Below are 22,974 nucleotides of genomic sequence, written 5' to 3' on the forward strand. Positions count from 1 at the left end.
AAAGAAACAAAAACAACAGTAAAAAGACAGTGAAAAATAACAGTAGCGAGGCTATATGCAGTAGCGAGGCTATTAAAGTAGCGGGGCTACATACAGACACCGGTTAGTCGGGCTGATTGAGGTAGTATGTACATGTAGATATGGTTAAAGTGACTAAGCATGTATGATGAACAGAGAGTAGCAGTAGCATAAAATAGGGGTTGGAGGGTACAGGAGGGGACTGAACAGGGAGTACAGGAAGGGACGAGCACGCACCCCTGAGGGGCCCCGTGTTGAGGATCAGCATGGCAGATATGTTGTTACCTACCCTTACCACCTGGGGGCGGCCTGTCAGGAAATCCAGGATCCAGTTGCAGAGGGAGGTGTTTAGTCCCAGGGTCTTTAGCTTAGTGATGAGCTTTGAGGGCACTATGGTGTTGAACGCTGAGCTGTAGTCAATGAATAACATTGTCACGTAGGTGTTCCTTTTGTCCAGGTGGGAAAGGGCAGTGTGGAGTGCAATAGATATCACATCATCTGTGTATTTGTTGGAGCGGTGTGCAAATTTGTAGGTCTAGGATTTCTGGGAAAATTGTGTTGATGTGAGCCATGACCAGCCTTTCAAAGCACTTCATGGCTAAAGACGTGTGTGCTACGGGTCGGTAGTCATTTAGGCAGGTTACCTTTGTGTTCTTGGGCACAGTTGGCCAAATTCAGCTTTTGAGTGCCAGTGAGAGATGATGTGTCACAATCTAACCACTATAATCATGAAGTCCACATGGGCCTGTTACAGAGGCTACAACCTTACAGAACATTCAGAAAGAAATGTATTGTGTAGCGAGAGATATGACTCGCTGTCATGTTGAATAGGGATATGATAGTGTACATAGCAAAGCACTACAGAACGTTCAGAAAATGTTTATAATAAAACAGAAATGTAGAATAGGCCTATTGGAAATCATGCCAGTCCTGTATGCATTTATCCAGTATATATAGGCCTGTATGGCTCTGCATTTACTTACATTCTGGACGTTTCAGTAGGCTGCTGAACGTGGCCTGGTAGGAGCCAGGGGCCCTAAGGAAGGAAAGAAGAGAGGTGACTGAAAAACCTCTGCATTATAAAGAAGTATTCAAGAGTGTAGTTCTACTAGGTTATATGAAATAAGTTGTTGCATGGTGCAACCATTGACATCCCATTCATGTATTCAAATTCCCGTGTCCATAATTTACCACCATGCATGCAGTTGCAATTCTGATTTAACCAGATACATTGAATCATATTTGTACTACATTGCAACATATAGGATACATGTATTGAAATACACACTTTTCAACTATTGCATTTTCCAGACCCTGGAGATAACAAGCTATTTATTCTATCCCTAATAAATTGCAGCTGCGCTGGATTTTTTCGCATCACCTCTTCGCCACAGCCGACAATGGTTTGCTGCCCGACGTTTATGTTCATCTTATGCTAAGGGTGGAATAAATGACGGGTGTAATCATGGAAGATATATATTGGGACAATTTTCTCGCATCAGATGAAGCTATATGAGTTTAGAGGAGAGCCACTACGTGTGTCTCCCTCTCTCTCACACCGAGCCCCCTCCTCCTCCGCTGGCAATTTATAAAGAACAAAAAATTCGACTAGGGAGGGGGTTGATACGCCGAAGCTGAAATCGAGAGGCGAACCCAGGAAAGGAGTATATTGTACACGCGACTTTCCCCCCCTTCGTCCCCCAAAAGGAGGGGGAAAAGTCAGAATTGTGGAATCGAAAAGGAAAATAAGGTTCAAAAGACGTGAAAACGTCTTCCGTTGTGGATACCGTATATATTTTTAATTCGAAAAAATATGGCCGAGAACGTTCTGGACTCTGGCCCGCCTTCAGCCAAGAGGCCTAAACTATCCTCTCCGGCACTGTCTGTCTCCGCCAGCGATGGAAACGGTAAATGTTGTTTTTATTTGATTTGTTAGGGTATTATGTGTTTTTATTTGGTATTTTAAAATTTAAATGTGATTTTTATTCGAAATAGGAAGGGGCCGTAAGATTGCCCCACTGTTTTTATCGTACTAGCTCTAGCTAGCGAGTGTATGTCGGACTTGACTAGCGATAGGCTAGTAATTTCAGCACTACGATGAACGCTGGCTACTACTGTAGCTAGTTACGAATGCGGGGCTTAGATTGATAGCTACTTCGCTGCATGGGTAGTTGGCTACAGCGTATATTTGTCGTTGGTATTAAGGTAATAAATACAGGGAAACATAAATGGTATGTCAGGAACACGGTTAAAATTTTAAATGATCCCCGATGTTGACAAGTACTTCTTCCCTTTAGGCGACACAGCTAACGTTAGCTTGCTAACTATTTTTAAGTAGCCAACGCGCTAGCTAGTGCTGAAGCTTACCGCTTGATCGGTGTGGCAAATGATGGTTGGAAAAACGTTTTTATAATAAATTAGCAAACTAGCTAAGTGGCAATCCATGAAACACAAATGGTCCAACTCGCTCACCAGTAAATTGACTTGCCTAGCCAAGTAGCTAGCTACTTTGCTAACTAGTTAGCTATTTGTAGGTTGCTAACGAGCTATTTAGTCAGCTCACTAGCTAACTTTCAAAGCGAGTTATGACAAAGCTCATCGCCATACAATGCTAACGCGTTAACTCAAACGCACCAACGAACAGTAAAATTCAACACTGTCTGATGTGTATATACATTTTCCAACAGAGTATTTCATAGTTTTATATATATATAGTTAATGATATCGTTAGCTAGTAAACTAATTGAAGTTTCCTTCACCTGGTTACCTGGAAAAGTTACATGTTTCCAATTTAGTACGCTAGCTTCGTTTGATTGCTGGCTAACGTTAATTTCATAGTTAGATAACGTTAGCTACTGCAACAGGCCCATCCATGTAGCTACCTAGCTAACCGAGTGATTGTTATGCTCAAATTGCCATTGTCAGTTTTTCTGAAGACGTGTGGGAGAGACTGGAAGATCCAGGCCAGCAACCTTATACAAAAAGGTGAACAATTACACGGTTAAGACAAAAAGCCATAGAACGTGGCCACATTATTTACCACTCGGATATGTTAAAATGGCCTGCAGATGCTCGCTAGTAGTTATGTGAGAAGGCATGTTTGAAATGGGACTTGAAACTGTTCGTACATTTTGTCATTGCAGAGCTACGGCCTCCCATTGTCGATCTGATACGTGCTCAAGTCAGCCACTTGACACAAAATACTTTAAGGGTCCAAGTTACCCTAATAACAGAAAATAATCCAGTGCATGTACTGCACTTTTGAAACCCCCCCCCCCATACTGTTCAGAGAATGCTGTGGCGGTCCAACATATCCAGAAAAAAATTGTAGGCCTATATGTAATTTGTAAATTCTCTAGTTGTCATTTTGTGATGAGCAGACTCATCCCTGGGTTGTGTTCAATACTCTGGCACAGCTTTGCATAACGTTGCCCTCTTTTCTCTCGTTTGTTGCCTACTGTTCAGTGACCCTGGTGATGGTCCAGAGGGTCTCTATTAACCTGGCTCTCTGTGTGGTGTTAATGCACTCGAGATCCGGCACAGACAATCTGTGGTCGGCCACTGTGTGTGGGGGTGGGGTTGTGTGTCTGCTTGGGCATCTGCCTTCATTTCAAAGCTTTGGTTTTCCTCATTATACAAATGTAGGTATCTGGCTATGCCAATTAGCCACCTCATTTGATGCAACCATGTCTGAATGCAGTACACTGGATTTGGTTTTGTTAATAATTTTTTATGCTAGCTATGTACCTTAGCACACCTCTCTTTCTCTTATCTTCCAATCCCCTCTTCTCTCACTCACAATTCCGTCTTGCTCTTTCTCCCTCATCTCTCCATATGCTCTCTTTCTCTCCCTCTGCACAGATTTCGGCTCGTTGTTTGACCTGGAGCATGACCTCCCGGACGAGCTTATCAACTCCTCAGAGTTGGGCCTGGTCAACGGCGGGGACCTCAGCCAACTGCACACCAGCCTGGGAGGTGGGATGGGCCCAGGGGGAGGGGGTGGCCAGGACGCGGTGGCCAAGCACAAGCAGCTCTCCGAGCTCCTTCGATCAGGCGCTCCACACGCCTCCACCCAGCAGGGAGCAGTGGGCAGCACAGGCGGGGCCAGCATGGGCCACCTGGGAAACATGAAGGTGTCCCCTGGGCCCCAGGGCATGGGCCAGCAGCAACACCTCTCACCTCAGCAGCAGGCCAGCATGATGCAGCAGCAGGTGGGGATGGTGGGCAGCATGAATCGGGGAATGATGGGGGCCCAGAAGGGCAACGGACAGCAGCAGCAATCCATGATGGGTGGGCAGGTGATGAATGGATCCCCCAGGATGGGCTTCTTGAACCAGGGGATTGGGGGGAACAGTAACCTGCTGGCTGAGACTCTGCTGCAGCAACAGCAGCAGGGGGCTGGTGGACAGGCTGGACTCAGAGTACAGCAACCTGGAGCAATGAACAAGGTATGTATGGACCCTTCAGACCACAAGAGAGAGATGTTTTTTTTATTGACCTGTTTATTTTACCAAGGAGGGGAGATTGGTGTCTTTTTTCCCCCCATGTAAGCCCCCCTGACCAAGAAAGCTACAAGCAGTTATTTTTGTCCACACTATCCAACAGTTTATTCACACGAAAAGAGAGCAAGCTGAAAGAGCACATTTCAGTACTCCTATTAAGGATGTATTAATCATGGTTTAAAAACGTACAAATTGGAGTTGTAGCGATCAAAAGCTTGAGATGGTTAAAGGCTCTGTCGGGTAGCTGGAAAGACCACAGGAAAGAGCATGGCTGGGATATGGAGGGAGAAAGCCGGGGAGGAGGGAATTTATGCAAATTGGTGAAAACGTTCACTTAACCTCAAGTTCTTGGAGAGGTGGAGATGCATGAGCACACACACCAGCGCTGTTTCTTCTGCTTGCTCTTTGGGGTTTCAGGCTCGGTGTCTGTATAATCACTTTGTGGTAACTGCTGGTGTGATATTTTACTACAAATTGGGAGCCACGTGGAAGCCCTTGATTAATATTTCACATCAGTGGTTGTCTTATTCCAACGTGTCAACATGAAATGTGGGGCAACTGGCATGGCGGAGTAATTGGTCTGCCTGTTCTAAGCCATCATTAATGAGTTAATTGAACCCACCAGCGCTACCTGCCGCTAATTGATTAGAAATGAAGTACATTGTCTCTCTTTAGAAGTGGTTGATTTAATTGGTGTGTAAATGGAAGGGAAGTTGATTAGTGGTAAAAAAGCAGCATGATTTAATAATCTCTCTGAAAGGCAATGGTGGTTCTTTTAATGTAGATGCTCTTCACTGTAAGTGGGTAATATCCCTGGGGTTGTGTTCATTTAACAGGGCTACTGTCTGAAACGACACAAATGACTTGAACACTTACATTTTCATACACATTGTTTGGCGCAGCATATAGAAGCTGTAGAAATAATGTCAATTTATTAAACTGTTTTTCTTCTCTTCCCCAAATCTCCTCAGATGGGTATGATGGGTAACCCGGGCTCCTATGGAGGCCCCTATGGAGGGCAGCAGGCAGGCCTGGGGGGAGCAGGGCTGGGCCCTCCGCTCCAGAACAAAGGCTCCATGCCCAACAGCCTGGCCCAGTTCAGCATGGACAAGAAGAGCCAGCCCATGCAGGGCATGTCTGCCATGGTTAGGAAGTTGGCTAGCTAGTCTCTTATGTATTTCTTCTCACTTACCTGTCACAAAGCTTTATTATGCAGGTGGTGCTACCGTTTGGGTACCAGTCAACTGCACTGACCAGCCCTTAACTGACTATCACAGTTCTCTTTTCTCTTCCTCCCCTCTCTATTCCCAGGCTTCCCAGCAGTCCGCTGCAGGTGTGGGCGGTGGAGCCGGAGGCACTGCAGGGATGGTCCCCAACGCCCAGGGAGGCCTAGGGCCCGCCGTGTCTGTAGCCGCAGCTGCCGCAGCAGCCGGGGCACCCCCTACGGCCGACCCTGAGAAGCGCAAGCTTATCCAGCAGCAACTAGTGCTCCTGCTACACGCACACAAGTGCCAGCGGCGGGAGCAAGCCAACGGGGAGGTGCGCCAGTGCAACCTGCCACACTGCCGCACCATGAAGAACGTCCTCAACCACATGACCCACTGCCAGGCCGGCAAGTCTTGCCAAGGTGAGCTGATGAAACGCAGAAGAGAAAGACCTGCAAGATGATTCCCTGTCACACCTTTACCTGAGATGTGTATGATATTCACCATTGTCTGACGTACTCATCACATTAGCCTTTTCTCTCTCTCTCCCTCCCTCCCTTTTTATTTTCCGCTTTCTGCCCCACCCCCCTCTCTCTTCCCCAGTGGCTCACTGTGCTTCATCCAGACAGATCATCTCTCACTGGAAGAACTGTACACGGCACGACTGTCCGGTCTGCCTGCCACTCAAGAACGCCGGGGACAAGAGGAACCAGCAGTGTGAGTGTCTCTGCCCATCAAACACTACTCCCCCCCCCCCCCACAGCTGGCTCCTGTAATAGTAGTATGCGGTTGTAGTATTCTTATCAGGTTTTAAAGAGCCATCAGGTCTCCACTCTTTTAAAATAGTGTGTATGTTTGTATACAAGTGGTCTAGATGCTATGAGATATTGTCTTATGATTGAACTCTGCAGTGGACTTCTGGATCTGTTGCCGTATAAATATGTTGTAAGTGACTACATTTGAAATTTCGACAGACCAGTTCCTTGTGTTCCTGACCTCGGTGTTGATAGCATGCGTCCTCGAGGACAGAAGTATTAACACCAATGGATCTGCCCCTCTACTGTCTCTACAGCTCTGCTAGGTGGTGCTGGTGTGGGTCTGGGTAGTTCCCTGGGCTCAGTGCCCGGAGGCCAGCCCAGCACCCCAAACCTCAACCCCCCCAGCCAGATCGACCCCAGCTCCATCGAGAGGGCCTACGCTGCCTTGGGCCTCACTTACCAGGGCCTGCAGAGCCAGCCCAACCAGGCTTCTCTGCCCTCACAGGGACTGCAGAGCCAACCGGGCATGAGGCCGCTCAATCCCATGGGTAAGCTGTTTAGTTAGTCCAGTCTAATGTATGTTTTTAAATTTTTATTTTTTACTGGTTTTAATAATTGATGTACTACAGCAACAGTGTGCATATCCCTCTTGGGGATTGAATGTAACCAGTCAATATCCACAGTAGTAAGGTTATACTGCTGCCCCCCACTTTAATGGGAATTACTCCAGCACGCATACCTTTATCTCTGCACCTTTTTGTTTGTCAACATTTGTCAAGTTGGCCTTTTTCTATCAAGTAATTTGCAAATAAAACACGCAGGGGAAGTTATTTCTATCATTGACTTGTAAGTAGTGTTTGTTGGTGGCTCTGAGAATAAAAATAAAAAGTAATGTTGAATATTGACTGTGTTAATGTTTTTTACACTCTGTCAGGGGGTAACCCGATGGGAGTGAATGGAGGTGTGGGTGTTTCACCTCAGAACCAGCAGGCAAGCCTGCTACAGGACACCATGCTACACCTCAACATGAACTCCCAGGGGTGAGAAGCAGACCTGCTTTCAAATATACTTTATAGAATAGTCCCTGAAGTGCAAACCCCACTGACCATACCTGACACACCAGGCAGGTGCTATCAAACGCTCCAAGTTGTGCTTTATTGATAAAATACAGTGATGAATTTAACTTTGTTCTAGTCTGATGAGTGATGCGGGCGGTGCGGGTAACATGGGATGCATGCCCACGGCGACCCCACCCTCTGCAGCGGGCATGAGGAAGAGCTGGCATGAGGACATCACCCAGGACCTGAGGAACCACTTGGTGCACAAACTGTAAGTGACTGAGCTGGAATGGAGGGACAATAGCCTCTGGATGAGGGCTTAACACTCTTATACGGCTAAAGAGTTCCAGCCTGTCGTGGGGTGTGTGAGCCTATACCAGAACACACTAGGTCACAGTTGTAAATGAACACTTGGCCTCGCCTGGCCTACCTGGTTAAATAAAGGTGAAATAAAAATAAGTGGGGGCGTGTGAGCCTATAGTGGGGGCGTGTGAGCCTATAGGGTCTCTAATTTGTGGATAATGAAGACATCCTGCTAAATTTGGTGTAGCAGTGTCTTTCATTTGAATTTGGTTCAATTAGTTGTATACAAGCCAAAAACTAGCCCCCGTTTCAATGCAGCTTATGCCATGTCATAGATGGGTATCCTGTAAGAACACGGAACATTGAATTTCTCTACAAATAGTTCTCTTCATATTTCCTATTTGTGGTAAATGTACCAGCCCAGACACTGCAGAACAGGCCGCAGACATTTTCACAGTAAACTCACATCCTCTGGGTTTTCATCCAGCGCAGAACGACTATGACAGAACACACTGACCACATTCACCACATCTAAGCACCTCTCCACTGTCTCCCAGCTCAGACACAGCTAGGTGTGATTGTCTGTTCTCAACACTCTTCCCTGCTGCATCTCCCCTAGTGTTCCTCTTGAAACATTCTCTATTCTCATTCTCTTTGCACTGAAATGTGATTTGCGTCCTGCTCTCGTTCATATCCCCCCCACCCCAATTTCCTTAGTCTCTTGTCTCTTTCTCTCTCTCTGTGTGTAGGGTACAAGCCATCTTCCCGACCCCAGACCCTGCTGCTCTGAAGGACAGGCGGATGGAGAACCTAGTGGCGTATGCTAGGAAGGTGGAGGGAGACATGTACGAGTCTGCCAACAGCAGGGTAAGCTGTTACACTGACTGAGTGAAGACTTTAACTGAGTTCCTGTTGAGAGGGGGGCAACCCTTAGACAATACAAATGTCTGTGGAATACAAATACACTTCAGAATTTCTCTCATTTTGTGTATTTTTCTGTTCCTAGTGTGTTAACTAATTTCCCCCTCTTCCCCTTACGCGGTTCCCCTTTCTCATCATTTCCCCTCTTCTTTCATCCTAACCTTCATTCATCTCGCTGTCTCCTTCACGCTATCATTTTTCCTTGTATGTCTCTCCTCCCAGGCGGAGTACTACCACCTGTTGGCTGAGAAGATCTATAAGATCCAGAAGGAGTTGGAGGAGAAGAGGCGGACGCGGCTCCAAAAACAGGGTATGTTGGTGGCCACCCCTACAGGGTTTAGGGCCCTGGGCCAGCTGGTACGGCCCCCTACAGGGTTTAGGGCCCTGGGCCAGCTGGTACGGCCCCCTACAGGGTTTAGGGCCCTGGGCCAGCTGGTACGGCCCCCTACAGGGTTTAGGGCCCTGGGCCAGCTGGTATGGCCCCCTACAGGGTTTAGGGCCCTGGGCCAGCTGGCATGCCCTCACACTGCCTCTCACTGAGTGGACAGGATACACATGTAATATCACAAATGGATGTGCATACTGCATTCAGATTCTCAAGACAGGACACACATACTCTTTAGAGTGCAACAGTGGCAATCCATTTCTTCACCTCTTCACCCCTACAGATGGTCCCCTCCCTGACCACTCTCTGGTGCGGCCCGGTGGACCCAACCAGATGGTTAATAGGATGCAGAACCCTGCAGGTGAGTCCATGGGGACAGGAGTGGTTGCCAAACAGACATTATTGGGCTGTTTTTAGTGGTGTTAAACCTTATCGTTTCACTTGAGAGGTTACTACATTTGTCTCATGTTGACAATTTTATTCTGTAACTTTGTTAGTGTGCCTTGAGCCATCCTGGTTACTATGTCCAACGTTATGCAGCACGTTTAGTTGCATAAGCTTCATCCTCATGCTTGTTTTCTTCAGGTATGAACCAGTTCAACCAAATGGGGATGCAGTCTATGGGTCAGAGGTTGACCCCTCCTCTACCCCTCACACCCATCAACCAGGTCAGTACTCTTTAAAAAATATATATATGCACTTAATGGCCGATGTTTTTTAAAGGGCGAATTATACCCAAATACAAAAGATGGTGTTCAATTGATCTTATTTTGATGCAAGAGGAACCGTATCATGTCATAGCACTAACGTATACATTGATTAAACACATGGAGTAGTCCCTAGTATCAGTGTCTGAATGGACTGAGTTCTGTTCTAAACCAACGTCTGTATCCCCTTTTTAGATGGGCATGGGGAACCCCAGGATGAGCCAGCCCAACGTGGGCCAGAACCAGTACCTGCCCCAGGGACAGTTCCCAGGCTCCGGTCCAGGCCTCGGCACTGGTCAGCCTGGCATGAACCAGCAAGGCAACCAGGGAGGCATGGCACAGCCTAGTATGAACCAGCAAGGCAACCATGGAGGCATGGTACAGGTGAGAGAGGTGGGCAAAAGTGGAACTATATGGTCTGTCGCTGCCCTCAATTATGTAGATGCAGGAAACGGAAGGACAGATTGGGTTCTGCTGTTTTGGTTTTAATTGTGAACCATATCACCAAACCAACTAAACACAATTGCTAAGACATTCCCACACATCTGTACATGCACAAGTGAAACCCTCCTTCCTACACTAGTGTTTCCTCATGTAGGTTCACTGGAGGGATGCCCCCGTCATACATTATGTATGTTAACTTCTGAATAATGTATGAACTGTTCATGCTAAATACCTCATCTCTCCTTACAGACTCAGATACCCATTCCTTCCCCTCTCCCCGTCAACAGCCCTCTAGCCGGGCCTGGCTCGGTCGGCGGGGGTAGTGGCGTCCCCTCGGTGGGGCCCATGGGTCCCCAGAGTGTGGGTGGAGGCCCCTTGTCCAACCTGCCCCTGTCCAACAACCCCCAGCAGCCCAACTCCATCCCCCACCTCGCGGCCATGCGCCAGAGCTCGCCCTCCCCCGTCCGCAGTCTTACCCCCACACCCCACCAAACGCCACCCAGGCTAGCGGGCTCACAGACCCCCCAGCCCCACACCCCCAACCCGTCTCAGCTGGCCCCCAGGCCCTCAGCAGCAGCTAGGGCCCGGAAGCCAGGGGCCAGGCTCCAACAAGCCCATGCAGCAGGGGATGGGGGCGGGGTCCACCACCCCATCGCACCCTGGTCATCCCTCCACAACCCCCAACCCACATGGAGGCCAGCTCCCTCGCACGCCTCGCACTCCGGTGAGATTGACTTAATAGATAATGTAGAAAAGTACAGCTATATCTCCAACATGTGTTATGAATAGTACATTGATTCAGTACCAGTTTTACAAAAGTAATCACAACATTGACATACAGCTGCAAAATGGAACAGTTAACAGCCAATGTACTAATGATTTGTTTTGGAACTTCCTCTCACCCACCTTACTGCACTCAGTTGCCTGTCAATTTCCTCACCTTCCCTAACTCCCATGGGGGTTGTTACATTCTCTTGTGATATCAATTATTTTCTAACCCCCCCAGATGTCCCAGAAGGGGGGCTTCCAGCACCAGGACGGTCAGGCTCTGACCCCAGCGTCGGTCAGCAGTGTAGACACAGCCTCCCAGCAGGCCTCCCATTCGGATGCCTCTGCCTCCGTGGACCCCAAGACGGAGGTCAAGCAGCAGCAGGATGAGGAGGATGACGGGGAGGAAGGCTGCTCCAAGGGGGGGAAGTTATCCAACGTCAAGATGGAGAACAAACCCATCAAAATGGAGGGGGTGAAGAAAGAGGAGTGTGGGGGCAAAGGTGTTCCCATGGAAACATCATCATTGGGGGTAAAGAGTGAAGACAGGGTGAAGACTGAAGACCGGAAGCCGGAGGTGAAGAAGGAGCCAAAAGAGGAAGAGAAGGGATCAGAATCCCCTGGTACACCGTCTGGTGCCCAGAACAAGAGGAAGAGTAAGGACTGTGTTTTGTGATGGCATATGTACTGAGTTGTTTCTATAACCACACAGAGTATGTTCCTGCTTCTAAAAATGTATGCCGTTATCTGTTTCTGAATCCGACTTGAACCCTAACCTGTCTCTCTACCCCTCTCCTTCCCCCTCTACTATTTTCACCTCTTCTCCTTCTACCTCCCTCAGTCTTTAAGCCAGAGGAGCTGCGCCAGGCCCTCATACCCACCCTGGAATCTCTATACAGACAGGACCCAGAGTCTCTGCCCTTCAGACAGCCTGTCGACCCTCACCTACTGGGCATACCTGTATGTACTGTATATTCGCACGGTTTCAGTTAATGCTCCACCAAAAATGTGCTTTTTACATGTGAAGCTAGCCAAACCAATTTCCCATCTGTGGAATAATAAAGGAACTTTAACTCTTCCCTCCCAGGACTACTTTGACATAGTGAAGACCCCCATGGACCTGTCCACTATAAAGCGGAAGCTTGACACTGGTCAGTACCAGGAACCCTGGCAGTATGTGGACGACATCTGGGTCATGTTAAACAATGCCTGGCTATACAACCGCAAGACGTCCCGCGTCTACAAGTACTGCTCCAAGCTGGCTGAGGTGTTCGAGGCTGAGATAGACCCCGTCATGGTCAACCTGGGCTACTGCTGTGGCCGGAAGGTGAAATGGGAGTGTGATGCGGGGGGGGGGTTATGTGTTTGTGGTTGGTTACTAGGGTGTGTGACGTACAGTGTCAGGCTCGATGTGGCTATTACGTCGTTAGTTTCACATCCCATTCTGTGCATGGAGACGAGGCTTGGCTAATTTCAGTGTTGGCATAACACACCGCCATATTAACTTTCAACACTAATTTTGAGCATAACCTTGCAGCTATTTCTGACTTTGCTCTTGAATGGGCTAAGCAAAGTGGTCAACAGGGATGACTTGAGCGTCTCCGTTCTTGAAAACAAGGTGTGGCGGTCGGGGCTCAGCCCCATACAACTGTTGTCTTGTACTGTGACAGTGAGCCTGAAGGTCCATGTGAGCCAGGACTGACCCATTCCTCTGGCCTAACCATGATGACGCCAAAACATTTTTCTATTGCTTTGGGCAGAGGCTGTATATAGTCTGCCCTCTTGGGTCTAATGGTGCTCATGATCATGTTTCCCTGGTCGCATGGTCTGGTAAAACTCCTGGCAATGTGTAACAAAAAGCAGATTTGTAATTAGCCATCTCTTTTCATTCTCCTTGATCCAGTCTTTTTGTTACTACTTACATTTGTAAAATGGGTAACACATTCTTTTATTTTATTTTTTTTCCTGTACTGAAAAGCTCTGTACAAATATTATATTCCTCCTGGTATTGAAGGGCCAAACTCTTTTGAAAATGTAGTTTGGGTTTAAGTGTTCATTTATCGTCTGTCTTCCTTTCTTCTCCTCCCTCAGTTGGAGTTTTCTCCCCAGACGTTGTGCTGCTATGGGAAGCAGCTGTGCACTATACCTCGGGACGCTGCCTACTTCAGCTACCAGAACAGGTATGGAGAGGGGGGGGAAGAATCTGAGTGACACACACGGTGATCAATAGAAAAGTTATTCTATGTTGAATTGTGTTTCTATGGAAATAAATGGTTTGCCACTTCATTTCCATATCTGTTCAGTGTCTGCATTGTCCCATGTTTCCCCTCCTTCCCCCTCCAGTTGATTCTGTCGCTGCTGTGGTGGTTTTGCTCATCTTCTCATGTCCAAATGCTAATCTGTGCTTTGCCTCGGCCTTCTGCTCTGTTGTCTTGTCCTCCCTCTCCTCACCATCCAACCCTTTCGGTCCTCTCCCCCTGTCGTCAATGCCTGTGACATCTGCATTGGCTTGCTTTTGTCTGATCCAATCATGCACCTCCAAACCCCTCCATCCCCTTCAATCCTGAATCATGATTGGCTGTTCTGACGACGACCCCTGCCCCACCCACTCTGCGCTCCTCCTGCGTGCTTGCTCCCGCCTTGTCCTGCCATGCCTTGCCCTGATTGGTGGCTGCCTCCCCGTGCCTTCTCTGTGATTGGCTGTGCTGTTGGGGAACGGTGTAGTTCACCAAAATTTGGGCTTCTTGCTGACAGGTACCACTTCTGTGAGAAGTGCTTCAACGAAATCCAGGGGGACAACGTGTCCCTAGGAGACGACCCCTCCCAGCCTCCGACGTGAGTAGAACGTTACCCTCTAGCCTTCCCTCAACTTGTCTTTTTAGTTTTAACGTAAATTTGATTTTATATTTAGGCTTTTATTATTTGACTCCTCATATGCCAAGCTTCTCCCTCATATCTGCTTAAAGTACCTCCATTTGCTGTTATTGGTAATATTTTGTGAATGTCTCCCTTCCATTTCTATGTTTTCTGTGGTATTCTGTCTTCTGCAGTAGGTGATTGGTATTATTGTACATCTGTACTGCTGCTGTTAGTGTTTGTCTCACCTCTCAGACGGGTCTTCCTCTATAGCCCTACATCTGTTTTGCAGCATCTCTTTTTAGTAAATCGCGATTGGGATAAAAACACGGCGTATTTAAAATCTGGCCAGGATATCTGGCAGGTTTCATGAGTCTTATACTTTCTATATGAAATGTTTGACGAGGGCACAGCCAGAGAATCAAATGCTCCCACCTTGTGGTGATTTTAGAATTTGATGTATTTATTTAACAGTTGGGGGAGGGGGGCCAAGGGAGAGGGTTGGGAAATCCTGTAAAGGTTAGACCAGTGGTTTTCATCCGGTGTGCTTTGGCACAGTGGTGTTCCTTGAGGAGTGCCGTGAACCCCATCTTAATTAATAAAAATAATAATAATTGCACTCGTAAACGTGACCTGTTGAATTCACATGGAATTTAGACTTGGGAGCACCAGTGGCTCTCAGATAAATACATTGAATAGCACTTTGTTACATCTGTATTGTTGTTTCAAGTCTGGTGTGCTCAGGCTGTTACATTTGTATCATTTGAGGGGCACTCATCACGAGCAAAGTCGTTTGACTTTGCCAGTGAGAACCATTTAGCCCAGGCACTTTACAGCGAAGTTACACATGCACACAAGCATGGCTTTGTGTTCGTGGTTTGACTTTACAATGCAGAAAAACACTTGCCTCTAGCTCAAACGTTCAAAACTAAATAACTTATTTTTTTATATATTTTTTTTAATCATGAGTAAGGAGCTGTGGCAATAGTTAAACAAAAAATAGAAATAAAAGCTCCCAGAAATGTTCCATACACACAATGTTCCATATACACATCTCTCGTTGTGCACAAATGTGTTTACATCCCTGTTAATGAGCGTTTCTCCTTTGCCAAGATAATCCATCCACCTGACAGGTGTGGCATATCAAGAAGCTGATTGAACAGCATAATTATTACACAGGTGCACTTTGCTGGAGACAAGAAGGCCACTCTAAAATGTGCCAGATAATTGAATGTGCCAGATAATTGAATGAGCTGCCTCCAACATCGTTTCAGAGAATTTGCAAGCAGCAGTTTCCTGATGGGCAGGCGTAATCTACGGATAACGAACACAATTGCATTTTATCGATTGGGAATTTGAATGCGCAAAAATACCATGAGATTCTGAGGCCCTTTTTTTTTTTGTGATTTAAAAAATAAGTAGTTATGCATCTGTTGGTGAAAGATACCTTATCTGTATTTCCAGGCATGTGAAATCAATAGATAAATTCATTAGGTCCTTATTTCAATTGACTGATTTCCTCATGAACTGTTATTCAGTAAAATCTTTCAAAGAAGGTTGGGAACCACCGAGGCTGTGGTTCATCCATCTTACCTTTTTCCATTTTCATTTAAAAAAAAAAAACTCATGAGGCTTTTGACTGGGTGTGGCCTGGTTGCGGACGTTGACTGGGGGTGGCACTTCTTCTTTCTCACTTCAGTTCCATCGGTAAAGATCAGTTTGAGAAGAAGAAGAATGACACATTGGACCCTGAATTGTAAGTCCACCATTAGAAGTAAATATCTTGAGTAATAGCATTCATGTTGTGAGCGCAATGTAGTTGTGCAGTTGTAAGTAGTCGCAGTGATTGATTTGGTTCCTCTCTGCAGGCTTGTGGAATGTATGGACTGTGGACGTAAGATGCACCAGATCTGTGTCCTGCACAACGACACGATCTGGCCGTTAGGGTAAGTCTGCGTGTGCCCTGTAACCTAGGAAAGATGAGGCAGTTTGCGTTTAAGAGTCTGGTTTCTCTAATGAACTCTTTCTCCTACCAGTTTTAATTGTGATGGCTGTTTAAAGAAATTGAATAAGACACGTAGAGAGAACAAGTATGCCGCCAAAAGTAAGTACCAATGTCAAAAAATCATTGAAATATCACTTACCCGTGTCCATTTTGATGTAGTTCATCCCTCTTTACCTAGCTTACTTGTAACTAAACTAAGCTCAACTCCCTCCCTCTCTCCAGGGTTGCCCCACACTAAGCTGGGCTGTTATTTGGAGACGAGGGTGAATGACTTCCTGAAACGTCAGAGCCACCCTGAGTCGGGTGACGTCACCATCCGAGTCGTCCACGTCTCTGACAAGGTGGTGGAGGTCAAACCAGGCATGAAGTCCAGGTAAGGGACAGGCACCATGGTGGGGGGGTGTTACCGTGAAGAAATGGAACAGAAGAAAGGGATAACGGTAGTGGTGGAACAAGTGAGGTTAATGTAGTAATTTGCTGAAGCCAAAATCAACCCATAGCCACTACCCCCTAGGCACTTTTGTACATCTGAGAGGATTGGATAACTCAAATTCTGAGAGAAAAGAGTCCCCCCCCCCCCCCCCCCCCAGAATTGTTAGTTGGAGAAACAGTAACTCTGAATGGTGAAGTTCTGAAGATACTGGTATGCAGGGTTGGGTAGTAACTGATCACATGTAATCTGATAACAAAAAAGTGAACTGTAATCAGTTAAAAGCAACAATATTGCAGTTATATTAGACACTTTTGAATTCAGAAAGGATGTTTGAGAACAAATGCATTGACATCTTCCTGTTTTCTCAATGAAATTCAATTCAACATTGAAGGCGTACATTTTACATTTGTTCCACCTGAGAGAGTCTGATCACGTCGCGATCCTTTTTCCCTTCTAATGCATCTTAAGGGGACATTAATCTCAAGTAATGAAGTAATCAGGTTATATTACTGATGACCGTAACTAGTTACTAACGGATTACATTTAGAAAGTAACCTACCTAACCCTGTTGGGATGCATGCATCAGTTGTCTCACTCTTGTTGTGTCTCCAGGTTTGTGGACACTGGGGAGATGTGTGAGTCGTTCCCATATAGAACGAAAGCCCTGTTTGCCTTTGAGGACATCGATGGCGCTGACGTCTGCTTCTTCGGCATGCATGTACAGGAGTATGGCTCGGACTGCCCTCCTCCCAATCAGAGGTAATGGTTCTGTTAAGGGTCCATTTTATCTTAACTCAGTTGGGAACAGTTATATGTACATGCATCAAAGGACTTGACCTCATCTTTAATCTCTCTGCATACTTGTCTACCCCAGACGAGTGTACATCTCGTACCTGGACAGTGTTCACTTCTTCCAGCCTCGTTCTCTGAGAACGGGCGTCTACCATGAGATTCTCATTGGCTACCTGGAGTATGTCAAGAAGCTGGGGTACACGACAGGTCACATCTGGGCATGCCCACCTAGTGAAGGGGACGACTACATTTTCCACTGTCACCCTATGGACCAGAAGATCCCCAAGCCCAAGAGGCTACAGGAGTGGTATAGGAAGATGCTGGACAAAGCTGTGGCGGAGCGCATAGTGCACGACTTCAAGGTAAGAGTCTTGAGGAAGGCTTGAGGGTTCCATGCAGGGACAGAGTTCGAATTTTAAATGGCTCCATCCACAAGTGGAGGGGTTGAGCACACAAGGACAGAGTCATGGATTGACTTCTGAGAAGGAGCACAATTTTTATCACTGCTCATGTTTTGGTGTTATGCATTTGTTACATAAAGCAGGACGAGTGGAGGTTTAATATCTCTCCCTCTCTCAGGACATCTTCAAGCAGGCCACGGAGGACCGTCTGACCAGTGCCAAGGAGCTGCCGTACTTTGAGGGGGACTTCTGGCCCAACGTGCTGGAGGAGAGCATCAAGGAACTGGAGCAGGAGGAGGAGGAGAGGAAGAGAGAGGAAAACAGTACTTCCAATGAGAGCGTAGATGTAAGTGGGATAGGTATTTACTACAAGGTACATTGCTGTGTGTTCTTATGGGTCTTTTGATCTCTTTCAATGTGATTCAATTTGAACTTTTAAATACAAAATGTTAAATTGATGCTTGTATGAACTGCATTTTTACATTTGATCTAAATCAAAAAAGGGTTACTACTGTGTGTAATTCACCTCCAGGCCACAAAGGGCGACAGCAAGAATGCCAAGAAGAAGAACAGCAAGAAGACTTCTAAGAATAAGAGCAGTATGAGCCGAGCCAATAAGAAGAAGCCAGGCTTGCCCAACGTGTCCAATGACCTCTCTCAGAAACTCTACGCCAGCATGGAGAAGCACAAAGAGGTAGGAGGAAGAGACATTGAATGTTTTTAATATATTTCTGAACATAAGTTACAAACATTAGGTAGTAAATCAGACTCCCTTGGAGTAAATTGGTGAGAATCAGATTTTAGGACCGGCTGAACGAGTCACTTTCGCAAACCCAAAAGTACTTTCCACTAAGACAGTATCTTCTCTGTGTTAACCCTTCTCTCCTTGCCAGGTATTCTTTGTGATCCGTCTGATAGCAGCACCCATGTCTAACACGCTGGGCCCCATTACGGACCCCGACGGCCTGATGGCCTGCGACCTGATGGATGGGCGCGACGCCTTCCTCACCCTGGCCCGGGACAAACACTTGGAGTTCAGCTCGCTGCGCAGGTCCAAGTGGAGCTCCATGTGCATGCTGGTGGAGCTCCACAACCAGAGCCAAGACCGCTTCGTCTACACCTGCAATGAGTGCAAGGGCCATGTGGAGACACGCTACCACTGCACTGTCTGCGAGGTGAGGGGCTGGTGGAGGGTTAGAAGGGGAGGAGGAAAGAAGAGAGGATGGGTAAAGCTGGGACAATGCCTTCCTCTTTTTAAAATGTTTTATTTCCTGAAACAAATTCGATGCCCTGTCCCTGTTTCACTGCCTCTCCCATGTGCACACTAATTAGTTGGAGAGATAAGCGCAAGCATATGTCAATTGTACCACATTTACACATTGCAATTGTGGAAAAACACACTGTTTTTAAAGCAACTACCGTTATCAAAGAGAGGAGAGTAAGTTTTCAGGGTATAACATTTTATTTCTCATCTAATATTGAGCAAATGGCACCAGCACTTTACATATGATTGTGAAGCCTAATGTGGTTGAGATGATGCACCTGCGGAGAGTTTCACGCCATTCATATAGAATACATCAAGTAGCCTAGGGCAACAGGACATTAAAACTAGAATCCTTAGTTGCTACATACATTTTTGAACTTATAAATTGATGAATAACGTGTGGAGTAGTAACCAACACATATGCTTTCTCCCCTCTCTGTCCCAGGACTATGACCTGTGCATCACCTGCTACAATACTAAGGGCCACATCCACAAGATGGAGAAGCTGGGTCTGGGCCTGGACGACGAGAGCAACAACGCAGCCTCCTCATCCATTGCCAACCCCGGGGACTCGCGGCGCCTCAGCATCCAGCGCTGCATCCAGTCTCTGGTCCACGCCTGCCAGTGTCGCAATGCCAACTGCAGCCTGCCGTCCTGCCAGAAGATGAAGCGCGTGGTGCAGCACACCAAAGGTTGCAAGCGCAAAACCAACGGCGGCTGCCCCATCTGCAAGCAGCTCATCGCTCTCTGCTGCTACCATGCCAAGCACTGCCAGGAGAACAAGTGTCCCGTACCGTTCTGTCTGAACATCAAGCACAAGCTGAGGCAGCAGCAGCTCCAGCATCGGCTACAGCAGGCCCAGATGCTGCGGAGGAGGATGGCCAGCATGCAGAGGGTGGGTCAGCCACCTCCGGGACCGGGGGGAAACGGTGGACTACCATCTCCGGGAAACAACGGCACCACAGGGCCCAGCACCCCCATGTCTGTGGGCACGCAGCCCCCCACGCCTCAGACCCCCACCCAGGGGAACATGCCCCAGCAGGGGATGGGCCAGGGCCCCCCAGGGCAGCAGCAGGGCAGCATGCCCCAGCAGCACCACATGCAGCACCAGTTCCAGCAGCAGATGCACCTGCAGCAGCAGGGGGGAGGGGGAATGATTAACTCTCCTCAGCAGCAACAGATGGTCCAACAACAGCTCCAACAGCAGCAACAGGGCCAGTCTCCAAATGTCCAGCAGATGCAGCACCCAGGAGGTCTGCCCCCCTACACCCCCAGACCTCCAGGAGCCTCGCCCCTCCACCAGTCCCTGGGTAAACCTGGTCTGGGCCCAGCCACCCCTCCACAGCAGCAGACCAACCCTGGCCAGGGTTCCATGCCCCAGGGGCAGCAGCAGCAGGGGCCTCCTCCGGCAGCGGTGGAGATAGCGTTGAAGATTCAGCGTGTGGCAGAGACCCAGCGTCAGATGGCCCAGGCCCAGATCCTCCAGAGGCAGCAGGCGGCCCAGGGTGGAGGCATGATCCCCCCTCACCACCAGAACCCCCAGGCCCAGATGCAGAGCATGGCCCACCCAGGAGCAGGCATGGTAGGGCCCCAGGGCCAGGGTCTGGCAGGGAGGACCCTGATGGAGCAGCAGGGGATGGTGGTGGGGCCAGGAGGCATGCAGCAGCAGTCCCAGATCCCCCCTCAGGTTCAGCTCCAGCAGCAGGCCCGACTTCAGAACCCCAATCAACAGCAGTGGGGAGGCCCTGGTGGGATGACTCCCCAGCAGAGGCAAGGCATGATGGGACAGATGGGTCACCTGACATTGCAGCAACAGCAGCAGCTTGCGCAGCAACAGCAACAGCGGCAGCTTGCCCAGCAACAACAGCCCCAACAACAACAACAGCAGCAGCAGGCAGGGCAAGGGGGGTTAATGGGGTTGATGGGAGTTCAAGGTGGCGTGGCTGGGGCGGCGGCGTCGGCAATGGTGGGGACAGGGAACCTCCCCCAGGCAGCTCTACAGGACCTCCTGCGTACCCTCCGCTCTCCCAGCTCCCCCGGCCAGCAGCAACAGGTCCTCAACATCCTCCGCTCCAACCCCCTCCTCATGGCTGCTTTCATCAAGCAGCGAGCTGCCCGATACCAGGGAGGTCCAGGGGTGCCTGGAGCACCGGGAGGAGGCCCAGGAGGGGGGCCTGGAGGTGTGCGGTTCCAGGGGGCCCCTGGTGGGGTAGGAGTTGGGCCTGGTGGTAACCAGGTTGTTATGGATGGTCAGCAGGTCAACGTAAATCCTGGAGCGGCCCAGACAGGTATGAACATGGGCCAGGGAGGAGGTAATATACCCACTATGGCTCAGCTACAGCAGTTGCAGCAGCAGCAACTGCAGCAGCAGCTGCAACAACAGCAGCAGCAGCAGCAGCAGCAGCAACAACAACAACAACAGCTGCAGCGCCCCCTCTTGCCTGGGAGTTTGCAGCAACAGCAGCAAATGGCAGCGCAACAACCGCAGCAACAACAAGGCGGTATGCCAGGCCAAGGCACCCCAATGTCCAACATGACTCCCCAGTTCCGAGAGATTCTGATGCGAAGGCACCTGCAGCAGCAACAACAGCAGCAGCAACAACAGCAGCAGCAACAACAGCAGCAGCAGCAACAACAACAACAGATGAGTAACAATGGTCAGTTCCAGCAGCCCCCCCAACAGCAGGGTCAGGGCCAGCAGGGCTTCATGCAGCAGGGCCAGCCTGGTCAACCTGGCCAGACCCAGTCTGGGGGAGGAGGGCCGCAGCAGGGGGGAGGGCAGGGACCCCAACCGGGTCCCGGGCAGGGCCAGCAAGGGCAGGGCTACCCTGGAACCATGTCCCAGCAGGTAGCCACAGCCCTGCAACAGAGGCTGCAGCACCAGATGCAGATGCAGCAGATACAGCAACAGGATGGTGGGGGTGCGGGGCCTGGGCAGCTCCAACAGGGGCAACAGGGTCCCCAACAAGGCCAAGGTGGTCCCCCCCAGCCCCAGTCCTCCCATGCCATTCTCCAGCAGGCCCTCCACCAGAGACTCCTCCAGCAGCAGCACCTAGGAGGGGGCTCGCCTGCCCAACACGGCAGTCCTATGAGCCCCCAGCAGCAGATGGCCCAGTCCCCACACCCCCACCTCCAGGGCCAGGCTCTGGGCGGTCAATCTCTCAGTAACCAGGTGCGTTCTCCTCAGCCTTCCCCTCGGCCACAGTCCCAGCCGCCCCACTCCAGCCCCTCGCCACGCATGCAGCCCCAGCCCTCCCCTCACCGCATCTCCCCCCAGACCCAGACAGGCTCCCCACACCCAGGTCACCTCTCCCAGCACCACCCTGGCATGGTGGCCTCGCAAAACCCACAACAACAATTGTCACAGCAACAACAGACTAACTCTGGGGACCCGGGTACATTTGGTTCGGACCCAAGTGCTATGATGTCCCAGATAAGTGGGATGGGGGGTTTGCATGGCCCAGGGCAATCGGACATGTTGGGTAATAACAACCAGGACCTGGGGACGAACATTAACCACAACAGTTTAGACATTATGTAACCTACTACTACGTCTGTCTCAGTGGTCTGAAGAACTGCCTTCATGGGTCTTGCTGGGATTGAATGGAAGGGGGATGGCAGTTTTAAAAGGTATTTTTATTTAATATTTTTCTGATGTATAAATGAAAAGAACTTAACTTCCTATGGGAGATGCAACATTTTAAATCTACAAGTCAATAAATGAATAAATTAAACGAATGGTAAGTTATTGCTGTTTATGTTTTTTATATAACATTTTTGCCAATTGTGTGTAAGGAGTTTCTGGATGTGCGAGTTCTTCCTTAGTATATGACACAAGTAATATTTTTGGGGAATGATTTTTTTTTTTTTTTTTTAACACGTATTTTTAAGATTTTAAATGTGGTGGAAAATTAGTGAGCTAATACAATGGACCTTTTTATCTTTCTGTTTTCCTTCATAAAACCAGTCATGATTGTATCTGTTTTGCAGAAGTATTTTTTTTTTTATATAAATATATTATAATGATCAATATTTTTGCTGTATCTACAAACAAACATCACAACATATCTTCCTGACTTTTTTTGGGAGGGGGGGTGGGGGAGAAACACTTTTTTTCCCCCGGTAAATGTACCTTGCAACTGCTACATTTCAGA

General features: G+C 48.5%; 1 protein-coding gene across 1 annotated transcript; it reads left to right on the forward strand.

Moving 5' to 3' along the window:
- Positions 1–1,604: 1,604 nt before the first annotated feature.
- Positions 1,605–22,558, forward strand: LOC135512007 (histone acetyltransferase p300-like). The gene is given in 30 exon segments (XM_064933577.1): positions 1,605–1,925; positions 3,880–4,466; positions 5,492–5,665; positions 5,832–6,147; positions 6,329–6,442; positions 6,798–7,031; positions 7,418–7,523; positions 7,678–7,812; positions 8,594–8,711; positions 8,988–9,075; positions 9,434–9,511; positions 9,736–9,818; positions 10,053–10,241; positions 10,551–10,855; positions 10,857–11,025; positions 11,308–11,725; positions 11,911–12,029; positions 12,157–12,396; positions 13,161–13,249; positions 13,824–13,904; positions 15,625–15,681; positions 15,794–15,871; positions 15,962–16,029; positions 16,153–16,303; positions 16,976–17,122; positions 17,238–17,517; positions 17,735–17,902; positions 18,089–18,250; positions 18,450–18,731; positions 19,266–22,558. Coding segments are annotated over 30 exon segments (8,226 nt in total). The 5' UTR covers positions 1,605–1,831; the 3' UTR covers positions 22,362–22,558.
- The last annotated feature ends 416 nt before the right edge of the window (positions 22,559–22,974 follow it).

This window comes from Oncorhynchus masou, chromosome 24, assembly GCF_036934945.1.
Source record: "Oncorhynchus masou masou isolate Uvic2021 chromosome 24, UVic_Omas_1.1, whole genome shotgun sequence".
Taxonomy (NCBI): Eukaryota; Metazoa; Chordata; class Actinopteri; order Salmoniformes; family Salmonidae; genus Oncorhynchus; species Oncorhynchus masou.